The sequence below is a fragment of the Pangasianodon hypophthalmus genome, chromosome 14 (assembly GCF_027358585.1).
Source record: "Pangasianodon hypophthalmus isolate fPanHyp1 chromosome 14, fPanHyp1.pri, whole genome shotgun sequence".
Lineage (NCBI taxonomy): Eukaryota > Metazoa > Chordata > Actinopteri > Siluriformes > Pangasiidae > Pangasianodon > Pangasianodon hypophthalmus.
The window spans coordinates 25217311-25229810 of NC_069723.1; the positions used below are offsets into that span (position 1 = coordinate 25217311).

Consider the following 12500-nt stretch of genomic DNA (forward strand, 5'->3'; position numbering starts at 1 on the left):
AGAGATGTGACATCATATCCTGTGACATCATGTGATCGGGACAGGGTGGAGTCAGAGGTCATCTGTTACTCACCTGGCTGAAGACGTAGACGAGACGGCCGTTGATCCGGCCCTGTCCTGTGACTACGCTGTCGCCAGGATACTGCGTGTGCACACACACACACACACACACACACACACACACACAGATCTAATCGACGCAGTATGAACTGGAGGTGTAACGATACGATAAATTGCCGATACGCTGATGTTTCACCTTGTTGTGATCGGCCTGCATTCCAAAATCTGCACAGCGATGTTCGACAAACATGTCATACTCGACGAACGAGTCGGGATCCAGCAGCAGAGCGATTCGCTCTCGAGCCGTCAGCTTCCCCTGAGAACAGATTCAAATTCACAAAACTTTATTAACATCAGCAATGCAACGATATTAACTGGCGCTGGAGCGACTGCTCTGTCCATCACGTTCCTCACACACTCCTGTTCACTCGTTACGCTTTTCTGAGCATACGCACACGTTCTCGCGTAAACGTGTCCAAACTAAGAGCCTTAACATGAAAGCTGTCCTAATACTGTCCTCTAACAGAGACAGACTTTATCTCCGGATAGAAAGGCTGCCTACCTAGGGACCCTCCTTCTGAATGAGTGGAAAATCATCAAATAATCAGCAATTTTCACACACAAGCTTTAATTTCTGATTGGTCAGAAGGTGATTAATTTTGCAGAACCGAAGCGCTGACAGTACTGGAGGTTTATTCATAATTAACGCGCTGTTTCTATAGTAACAGCTCGTTCACGGGGACGAGTACAACGGACGCTCCACGTAAACAGATTAAAATAACGTGTGTAATTGTTGATATGATGAAATTTTCTTTAAGGAGATGTTTATTTGTAACTTTAAGTTTTCCGATGTCTTCAGGACAGAGGAGTTTACGCTTCTTTGCGGTTTCTCGGTAACATGCGTAACAAGCTGCGTTTTTTTGTCATATTAACTTTAAGAGAGAAAAAAAAGAGACGCTGGTGAGGGAACAACTGTTTATAGCTGCTATAACGTAAGTGACAACAGGAACTAACTTGTTTTGTTGACGTTCCACAACATTAAATGCAACTATAAATTGCCAAAAAAGTATATGACGCGTTGTTTTTAAAGCAGTACAAATTTGTAGTCGCTGGCGAACTGCTGAGGTAAAAGGTAAAACAGTAAATGATGCATCACACTATCCCATGGTTGATTATTTTACACAATACAGTGTTTTATAAAATGCATGTTGAATTCCTAAATGCCACAGTGCATTATGGGTCATTCCATTTCGGCTGTACCTTACTTCCTAAAGGATCATCAGAAAGAACTTCATGTACATTGCGACTTCAGATCTAATTTGATTTCATTACATCAGGCTTCCCAGATGGTGCAGTATACAGTGAGTGTAGTTTCAGTCTGCAAGATGTGAAAATGCCAAGAACAGTCACAGCTACAGTCACAGTCACAGCTACAGTCACAGCTACAGTCACAGCTACAGTCACAGTCACAGCTACAGTCACTGCTACAGTCACAGTCACAGCTACAGTCACTGCTACAGTCACTGCTACAGTCACTGCTACAGTCACTGCTACAGTCACAGCTACAGTCACTGCTACAGTCACAGTCACAGCTACAGTCACTGCTACAGTCACTGCTACAGTCACTGCTACAGTCACAGTCACAGCTACAGTCACAGCTACAGTCACAGTTACAGTCACAGTCACAGCTACAGTCACAGGGACAGTCACAGTCACAGCTACAGTCACAGCTACAGTCACAGCTACAGTCACAGCTACAGTCACAGTCACAGCTACAGTCACAGGGACAGTCACAGCTACAGTCACAGCTACAGTCACAGCTACAGTCACAGTCACAGCTACAGTCACAGGGACAGTCACAGTCACAGCTACAGTCACAGCTACAGTCACAGCTACAGTCACAGTCACAGCTACAGTTACAGCTACAGTCACAGCAACAGCGACAGTCACAGCTACAGCGACAGTCACAGCTACAGTCACAGCTACAGTCACAGTAACAGTCACAGTAACAGAGACAGTCACAGCTACAGTCACAGCTACAGTCACAGTCACAGCGACAGTCACAGCTACAGTCACAGTCACAACTACAGTCACAGCAACAGTCACAGCTACAGTCACAGTCACAGTCACAGCTACAGTCACAGTAACAGAGACAGTCACAGCTACAGTCACAGTCACAGCTACAGTCACAGCTACAGTCACAGCTACAGCGACAGTCACAGTCACAGCTACAGTCACAGCGACAGTCACAGCGACAGTCACAGCGACAGTCACAGCGACAGTCACAGCGACAGTCACAGTCACAGCTACAGTCACAGCTACAGTCACAGCGACAGCGACAGTCACAGCTACAGTCACAGTCACAGCTACAGTCACAGGTACAGTCACAGGTACAGTCACAGGTACAGTCACAGTAACAGAGACAGTCACAGCTACAGTCACAGCTACAGTCACAGTCACAGCTACAGTCACAGCTACAGCGACAGTCACAGTCACAGCTACAGTCACAGTCACAGTGACAGCGACAGTCACAGCTACAGTCACAGTCACAGCTACAGTCACAGCGACAGTCACAGCGACAGCGACAGTCACAGTCACAGCTACAGTCACAGTGACAGCGACAGTCACAGCGACAGTCACAGTCACAGCTACAGTCACAGCTACAGTCACAGCTACAGTCACAGCGACAGCGACAGTCACAGCTACAGTCACAGTCACAGCTACAGTCACAGCTACAGTCACAGCTACAGTCACAGGTACAGTCACAGGTACAGTCACAGTAACAGAGACAGTCACAGCTACAGTCACAGCTACAGTCACAGTCACAGCTACAGTCACAGCTACAGCGACAGTCACAGTCACAGCTACAGTCACAGTCACAGTGACAGCTACAGTCACAGCTACAGTCACAGTCACAGCTACAGTCACAGCGACAGTCACAGCGACAGCGACAGTCACAGTCACAGCTACAGTCACAGTGACAGCGACAGTCACAGCGACAGTCACAGTCACAGCGACAGTCACTGCTACAGTCACAGCTACAGTCACAGCTACAGTCACAGTCACAGCTACAGTCACAGGGACAGTCACAGCTACAGTCACAGCTACAGTCACAGCTACAGTCACAGTCACAGCGACAGTCACAGCTACAGTCACAGTCACAGCTACAGTCACAGCTACAGTCACAGCGACAGCGACAGTCACAGCTCATTCACAGGGACGTGTACGGTGGAAGCTGCACCAATAATAAACAGATTAACAATTAAAATCGTTGATATGGTGAAGTTTTCGTGAAACAAGGAGATGTTTATTTAACATTTATGGAAGGAGTCTCCAGTGTCAGCGCTTTGTAGCAGTCAGAGGTAAAGCTGTAACTTAAAGGTTTTGGTAACTTGTTTAGAGGAACTCCAGTTAATCACACCTCCCTCCCCAGTTAATTAATTAATTAGCAGGTGCATTATTGTCATTACTTTATTAAGTTACTTTGTATAATCTAATGTATTCATTATTACTTAAACAATCAATTAATTAATACATTAGATTAAAGTAAACAAATTAGTAGCATTAAAAACAGCATTTATACTTTAATTACATTTTAATTAAAGTTTTATACTTTAAAATATAGCAAATTAAAAGACAAGGATTGCAGTAAGCTGTTATTTCCACTGCAATGTTTCTCAGAAATAAAGTAGAAATGAAGTTTTATTTGTTTATGTTTTATTCAGTGTTTCAGGTGCAGTATAAACTCCTCCCTGCTCATAAACCCATAAACAGAAACCCTCACAGCATCTGTAATGGTTTTAATGGAAACTCTAATGGTCCCTGTGGGTCTCTACTGGTAACTGGTGGCATGTTATGTCTAGTGGAAACCATTAAGGACCAGTAATGGTAATGGTTGTAATGGTGAGCTGATGGTTTATAACGGAGTTTGTAGTGGAAACCATTAGAACTTCTGAGATGGTTTTTATTGTTGTTTTTCAGCAGGGATGTTTGTTTTAAAACGCTCTTATCCACTGCAGGTAATGTTTTATAAGTTGTATGTGTGTGTTGTAGTGTGTTGCAGTGTGTTTTAGTGTGTTTTTACCCGTTTATGCTGCGCCTGGATCCTCTGCTCTCCTCCTCCCTGCAGAGCTGCTCTCCTCTTACTCTCGATTCTCTCCTGCACCGAGAGCTGCCCTGAACTCCTCCACTGTGTGTTTTGTAAAAGTTTACACCCTGATAAAGCGGCACAGCTCTGAGGAACATGACTGAAAGTCTTTAAGGAACATTTCAGACTGTTTAAAATCCCCCCGCCGCTCCGAATCAGTGTGTACGCCGCCATTTTGACGAGCCGTCACTCTCCGAGACGCGTCCTTTCCTCTCCTAGAGAGACACAGAGACACTGCGCATGCGCAAGACGCTTCCGCAATAGGAACCAATCTGCAGCCGCGGACGGACTTTCACCAGCCAATCAGGAGGCACGTTTTGGGGGCGTGGCGTCATTCAGAGAGAGTGAGAGTGTTATTACATGCTCCGGCCACCAGAGGGAGCAAATCAAGCTCTGCTAAACTTCTAACCTCAATCCTAATCAAGATTTGAAAATGTAGTAATAAAATAATGCATTTATCGATAAAAATCATCAAACAGTTTCTACAAAAGGTGTTTCAGGTTACATAAAAGAAAAAAACAACATACTATAGTGAATTTATTTTATTTAACACAAACAATCTACGTTAGTTGATTGTATTAGCTAGCATTTTTCCCTCACACTATAAAAATACTCTACTTTTATTTTATTATTTGTATATTAATCTCTTATTAAATAAATTTTCACAAAATTTTTGAGTGAAAAGACAGTTAACGCTAAGTAAGTTACTTGTGCCGCTTATATTTTGTCACTTGTAGGCAAGGCCAGTGTTTTTTGTTGTTGTTGTTGTTGTTGTTTTGTGTAGCTATGTATAGCATCTAAATCTAATGAGTTAAACACTATTTAAATAATGCACTAATCAGTGTGAAAATTGGTTTTCTGATTTCGAACTAGAATTCGTACTAGCTTTGTTGACTAGCTACGCCGAAGAGACGCACCAACGATCTCTGCTGCTTCCTTTCAAGCTTCTTTACAACAGAGAGGTTGTAAATGGCAGGAGACGGAACTACGCTTATACGTTTTTCTTTCATTTTTCCATCAAACAGTAAATGGGAATTGCAGATAGGAACTAAAGTTTGAGTGTGGAACTGAAGAAACACTGGACCACACCATAGGACTGTCTTCTATAATGTTACTTATTATTATTATTATTATTATTATTATTATTGTAGATATGCACACGAAAGCTGAAATAAACTGATAGGAAGTGATGGGCTTGAATATGACATCATGTTTGATTATAATTGCATTAAGGCAAATTAATCTCAAATTAAACATCTCAAGAGGTCCACAAGCAGAAGAAGAAGAAGAAGAAGAAGAAGAAGTCATGTTTGCACTTAAAAAAAAAAATTATAAAAAATATTGTAAAAAATATCGATGGCTAAAAACATAGAGAGAAAATAAAATGGCCCTGTCACATTAACACCCTGGTGAAGAAAGCCTGTCAGTGTCTTTATCATCTTAGACGCTTAAGAGACTTTAAATTGCCCTCTGAGGTGCTAAGGAACTTTTACACCTGCACCATCGAGAGCATCCTGACGGGAAGCATCACAGTCTGGTTCAGGACCAGTAAGAAGCAGGACAGGCAGATCTCCAGATGGTGGTGTGATCAGCTGAGCGTACCATCCGCACCGAGCTCCCTGACCTGCAGTCTATCTACAGCAAGCAGTGCTGGAACAAGGCCATGGAAGATAGTGAAGGACCTCAGCCATCTGAACAAAGGACTCTTCTCTCTGGTGTGGTCAGGGAAGCGCTTCCACTCCCTGAAGGTCAACACAGAGAGAATGAGGAGGAGCTTCTTCTCACAGGGCATTGAACCAGGAAAATACCTCCGTATGAAGTTGTACAGTGTTATATTTCACATATCTGCACTATATTTTTATACTTTTATATTTTTATATTTTTCCTTTCCTACCTGTATAGAAATAAATTCTGGCTTATGTAAATTCTATTTATTTACTATGTATTTATTATCTACTATATGTTTACTATTATTTACTATATATTATTTCAGACACAGTCAAAAAAAAAGCATTTAACTGCATGTAATTCTACTGTATATAGTTGTGTATTTGACCAATAAAATTTGAATTTGAATCTTTTTAATATGAATTTGAAAATACAGAATATTTGCCACTTGCACCGATTAGGTATCACCACCAGAGGGCAGCAAAGACTACTTCTTTCTATAAGAACTACGTTATAATCTATTATTTTCTTTTCCAGTGATACTTAAAAGCTTTGCAAAGATATGCAAACAATCATGACAAATCAGTGAATATACAAAATTAGTTTATGACATCATCTAGCGACTTCTGGCGACTTTTTGAGCTAGGTTGTTGAGAGAGAAAGAGAGAGAGAGAGAGAGAGAGAGAGAGAGAGAATGGATTAGCTATTTTAGATTAGCTCAGAATTAGCAACAGTGTTTAATGTGATTCATTTGGGTTGTGAAATGAGTGTCTGAATTGTTCCTGATTTTTTTTTTTGGTTCTGGCAGCTCAGTGATGTGACGTACCAAATTCCCGTTTAGACCAAAATGTTCTACACACTCCACTACGTAGAGTCCTGAGTAAATATGAAGTGTGTAGGGTGAAGTTTGAGAGGTTACTTTAGTGTGGTTGTGAGTGTTTTGGAGTGTTCTTACAGCTGATAATGAATATGATGAATACTCGTGTCGGAATAAATGTGTTGTGAAGCTTTAACGTAATGTCAGTGAAGAGTCAAACAATGTCCTTGTGTATTTATGGAGATAAACTTTGACCTGGATTCCTCTGCACAGAATAATGTGGCGTGTGTGTGTGTGTGTGTGTGTGTGTGTGTGTGTGTGGGTGTAAAGGATCATAACTGACAGTGTGTTTAATCAGAACCGTACCAGAGGGCAGAGTATTTGAGAAAACACAGAACACACTCATCTGTTTATTCTCATTCATCAATCATACACACACACACACACACACACACACACACACCTTTGTGAGGACTGTCCACTGACATAATGATTACTGTAGCTAGTTAATGCTTAAAACATAACATTTACTCTAACCTCTTTTAGTTTATTTAAAATAAAAGCTGTATTTTTGTGAAGACCTTGTGATTGTGAAGACATTTGGTCCTTTTTGGTTTTATATATATATATATATATATATATATATATATATATATATATATATATATATATATACACACACAGAGGAAAGGGAGTAACATACAATGTACTAAATAGATATACATTGTATTTGTAGACAATCACATTCCATATTCAGTTTATCAAAATAGTTGATTAATAAATGTATTGTATGTACATAAAAATATGAAAGTAAAATTGAAAAAATACCACAGTAATGACAAATATTCACAACTCGTAATGTAACCTGTAACATGTTTTATTTATAGCCAAAGAAGGAAAAATAAAATACAACTTTGTAATTCTTGTACATAACACTGTATATAAATGGAGAACATGAACAAACTGGGCATTTAATCTGTAAAATCAACACACTAGCTAAAGTGTACTACTAATAATACTGCTATTACTGAATATAATAATAAGTTTATAATGCAATTTTCTCAATATAAGAACAATGTTTTACAATAAACACAAAACTAACGCAAGCAACGCAAGTCAGATGAGTATGTAGTTATTTATAGGGTTATATACTGTATGTAAATTCAATATAGAAATTAAAATTTGTAAAGAATTGAGAATTTTAACATCCTCATCTTCTCAAAACGTCAGCTATATTGTTTTATCCTTGCATTTAAGTAATTTACTTTAGGCAGTAAAAAAATACTATGGAGTTATTTTTGTGTCAAATATAATTTTACGTCCCTAATCAGATCTTGAAATTGTAAGATTTGTGAGTTTAATCCTAATTTATGTCTTTACAATGTTCATGTTTCTATTATGTATTGCAGTTTACACTCCTAGGCCAGGTAGATATCTCCAGAAAGACATGAGGAAGCAAAGCCAGGCAGATGTCTCCTGAGAGAGGTCTAAAGGGGCAGAGCCATGTGGATGTCTCCAGAGAAGAAAGGCTAAGGGGGCGGGGTCAGGTGGATGTCTCCAGAGAGAAGGTAAAGGGTTGGAGCCAGGTGGATGTCTTCAGAAAGGAATGAGGAGGTGGAGCCACATAGATGTCTCCAGAGAGAAGGTGAAGTGTTGGAGCCAGGTGGATGTCTTCAGAAAGGAATGAGGAGGTGGAGCCACATAGATGTCTCCAGACAGAGGGTAAAGGGTTGGAGCCAGGTGGATGTCTTCAGAAAGGAAGGAGGAGGTGGAGCCACATAGATGTCTCCAGAGAGAAGGTGAAGGGTTGGAGCCAGGTGGATGTCTTCAGAAAGGAAGGAGGAGGTGGAGCCACATAGATGTCTCCAGAGAGAAGGTAAAGGGTTGGAGCCAGGTGGATGTCTTCAGAAGGGAATGAGGAGGTGGAGCCACATAGATGTCTCCAGAGAGAGAGATAAGGGGGTGGGGCCAGATGGATGTCTACAGAAAAGAATGAGGAGGTGGAGCCACATAGATGTCTCCAGAGAGAAGGTAAAGGGTTGGAGCCAGGTGGATGTCTTCAGAAAGGAATGAGGAGGTGGAGCCACATAGATGTCTCCAGACAGAGGGTAAAGGGTTGGAGCCAGGTGGATGTCTTCAGAAAGGAAGGAGGAGGTGGAGCCACATAGATGTCTCCAGAGAGAAGGTAAAGGGTTGGAGCCAGGTGGATGTCTTCAGAAAAGATGGGGCCAGGCGGATTTTTACAAGAGATAGGGCTTTAGTGTGGGCCATGTGGAGACAGAGAGAGAGAGAGAGAGAGAGAGTGAGAGAGGCTGTAAGGGTTTGGCAACAAGATTGGGCATTCCCAGGGTTATATGACCGTAAGCTCTCTCCAGAGAGGAATGAAAGGGCGGGACACGGTGTATGGCCCCAGAGACAGAGGGAATGGGGTGAAGTTGGGGGGAGTGGCTTGAGAGAAATTACAATTTTGACATAACTTTTGCATATGATTAATTTAAAACTTCACAGATGTGATACAAGACAGAGATGCTAATACTTAAGCAGTATTGCAGTTTTACAAGTGTTGCATTTCCTTTTGTCACTTGACGCACCACCACTGTTTATTCTGCAAATGACAGTAACATGAGTAAAATTTTTACACCTACAGCCTGAGTGTGAAAGTGTGTATACAGGTAAACACTGTAACATCTACAGGTGTGTGTGAAGCCAGGCGATGTAATCGTCTATGGCTCGTATCCCCACAGAGAAGTACGATGGCCAGAAGGCGAAGCTCACACAGCCGTGAAAGCAGTCTTCATAGTGACGATGTGTGACAGAGACGCCGGCGTGCTCTAAGCGGTGGACGTACATCATCCCATCATCCCTCAGCACGTCATGCTCGCACGTCATGATGTAAGCGCTTGGCGCTGTCTGTAATATTTCCTGTTCGGCTAGCAGAGGAGCAGCTCGCGGGTCCAGCATCGCAGGGACGTCCTGCAGGACGGAGGGCGAGCCGGTTTGAGGGAAGATGGCCGTATACTGTTTGCACATGTGCTCAGGGATCATCGAGGTCCAGTCGACTTTAGAGCGGTGAGGGTTGGCTCGGGACTCGTCCAGTGCCGTGTGGTTGTTCAGGAGGATGGTGTGGAGCAGAGCTGCATCCGCACCCAGATACTCCAGCCAGTACCGTGCCATCAGGTCACGGTACAGGATGGGAACTCCCCGGTTCTGCTGGTAGGATGCAGTATTGAAGTCCAGAGGCTGAAGGACAGGATAGATCAACACCTGTAGCTTAAACTTTACCCCACCATCTCCAATGCTGTTCCTTGCATCATCATCTTTGCTGTTGCTCTTCACATTGTCACTACTGCTGTCCCTCACATCACCATCACCTCTGCTGTCTTGGGCAATCTAGAGCAAAAGAATGCAAGAATTCTTGAGAAAGCCCAACAACAATTTGAGTCCACAATGCCTAATTTATGCTTGTCCAAAGTGTCCTGTCCATAGATCATTTTTGTTCTCCTGGACAATCTAGTCAGGGTTCTTTATGGCAGCCCTCCTGGTACATGAATATGGTTACTGGTAGCACCTTGTAGGAGACTGCAAAGGACTTCTCCATACCCATCGATGTTCTAATCATTTAACTTAAAGGTTCCCAATCCTGGTCCTGGAGAACCCCATGTCCAGCACATTTGAATGTTTTGCCAGCTCTAACATACCCACTTCTGTTATTTAGTTTGTTGGATGAATTAGGTGTGTTGGGAGCAGGGAAAACCCTAAGATGGGCAGGACAGGGAGTACTCAAGGACCAAGATTGAGAACCTGTGATCTACATGAATTAGTATGCTATTTAAACATTGAGATGGCAGTGGATGCCAGCTCAAAAAAGTCTTAGGTTCATATAGTCAGCGAGGGTCTGTCCTGGGAGGGAGGCTTTTGTGAATGAGCTAGAGGGGTAAAGACTAACAAGGCACACCAGAGCCCTGTTGTCCAATGTATAGTTATATGATTTCTCTTTTCTGAGCAGTTATGTTGAGCAAATCTGAAGCGTCAAGCAAGCAGAAGACTGCTATGTTATTTGTTTTGCAAAATTACTGCCTGAAAACTGTAGCAAAGGCACAAGCAAAAAAGAAAAAATAAAAAGTTCACATGCACTCTTGCCCTGGGTCTGTTGTGTTCTTTTTGAGTGGCGTACTGCCAAGATTGTTACAGGGTATGTTGCCAAATTCTTGGGCACCACACAAACAGGGTAAGACCTGTGAAGTCATGAGTAATTATGTAAAACAAAAGATAGAGCACAATATTGCTCTTCTTTGTTGTTACTTGATAGGTCAGATTTTTTTGCAAGGTAAACAACATTACTAAGGTTGTTTCGTTTCCTTTTAACCATCTAGATTCAATCCCATCATCATGGGAGGACAGCTGAAGAAGCCGTCCTGGACTTCAGCCAGGTGATGCCCTTGGGGGTCCTTTGAGATGTGGAATGGTCCTATTTTATCAAAATACTGTATGTGGGTGAAAGCTGTTGGTCATAGTCAAGTCTGTCACATGAGGTGGAGGTTATTGTCTTGTTGCCAATAACTGGGGCAACAGTGACTTCGCATTTGGGCTACTGGGCTTCTGATAAGGATTAAGAGAGGTCAAATCCCAGCTCCACCAAGGCCCATGTTTTGGACTTTGAGCAAGGTCATGAACCCTTGCCTTGCCTAAAGTAAGTGCATTTGGAAAGGTTCATTGAGTTGGCAGGTCAGACCTGCTTAGACCTACAGTCCCCGCTTTGTTTGGAATAAGTCCATGAAGAACAGGAAGCAATGAACCAGTGTTACGATCTGAAAATTGTGGATGGGACAATGTTTATATTGTACTGGTTCCTCTAGGTTCAGAGGGGTTGTTCAAGGTGCATCAGCCTGAAGCCTGGTACATTTTCAAAACTTGGAACCTGCAAATAACTGGTGAAACGTGATTGCTGGAACCTATTGAGAACCTATAAAAATGTGGCCACACTTTCTCTCTATCTACCCCAGCAGTGACCACAACAACCGCTCCAACCACCACAACGTTCTTTCCTTCTTGAATAGTAACTGTAACACGTCCTGGTTCCTTTCAAATAGGGATCGTAACAATACGTAGAAAGATCCAGACCCTGCAACCTGACATTTCACTGAAATATTAACTCATTCTATGCCCTATATTAGCATTAAGTGAGTTCAGTAGGGGAAGTAGAGGTTAAAGTTCACCCGTTGTGCGACTGCAGCAGCAAGGTTTCCTCCTGCACTGTCACCACACACAGCGACTCGGTCCGGATCCACAGAGTAACGAGCCAAAACATCACGCTGCAGGAAGTGACGCGCCGCCTGCACGCACTCCTCATACTGCACAGGGAAGCGTACATCTGGGGCCATACGGTAACTACACACAGAAAACACACAAACACCCATCAAACACACACACACACAGGTGAAACATTACACACACACACACACACACACACTCACACTTACTCCACTGTCACAACCACAGCGTTCAGCTTGACCGCCATCTTCCTGCACAGCACGTCATAAGAGCCCAGCTCTGCACAACAACAAACAAACAATAATTATCATGATAGCAATAACGTTAACTAACCGTAATTAGCAATAAGGCTACCAATGATAATTAGCAATATGGCTCACTGAATGCAATTAGCCACAAGTTTAAATGAATGTAATTAGCAATATGGCTAACTGAACATGCAGCATTTGTCAATCTCACACACACACACACGCACACTTACTAGGCACTCCGAGAGCCCACCCTCCCCCGTGGATGAACACTACAGCGGGTCGCAGC

General features: G+C 42.5%; 2 protein-coding genes across 2 annotated transcripts in view; both read right to left on the minus strand.

Moving 5' to 3' along the window:
* The window catches only part of pccb (propionyl-CoA carboxylase subunit beta), a 10624-nt gene extending 6184 nt beyond the window's left edge, over positions 1 to 4440 (minus strand). The window contains exons 1-3 of the mRNA XM_034310327.2: positions 4145 to 4440; positions 257 to 376; positions 74 to 142 (exon numbers count right to left, since the gene is read on the minus strand). Of these exons, the coding sequence (XP_034166218.1) occupies positions 74 to 142; positions 257 to 376; positions 4145 to 4381 (426 nt within the window). The 5' untranslated portion in view covers positions 4382 to 4440. The remainder of the gene's footprint in view (positions 1 to 73; positions 143 to 256; positions 377 to 4144) is intronic.
* A 3113-nt stretch (positions 4441 to 7553) lies between these two features.
* Positions 7554 to 12500, minus strand: part of nceh1a (neutral cholesterol ester hydrolase 1a) — a 7653-nt gene continuing 2706 nt past the window's right edge. Inside the window, exons 2-5 of the mRNA XM_026910596.3 lie at positions 12445 to 12500; positions 12173 to 12242; positions 11909 to 12080; positions 7554 to 10082 (exon numbers count right to left, since the gene is read on the minus strand). The exon at positions 12445 to 12500 is cut by the window's right edge and continues 170 nt beyond it. Of these exons, the coding sequence (XP_026766397.3) occupies positions 9381 to 10082; positions 11909 to 12080; positions 12173 to 12242; positions 12445 to 12500 (1000 nt within the window). The 3' untranslated portion in view covers positions 7554 to 9380. The remainder of the gene's footprint in view (positions 10083 to 11908; positions 12081 to 12172; positions 12243 to 12444) is intronic.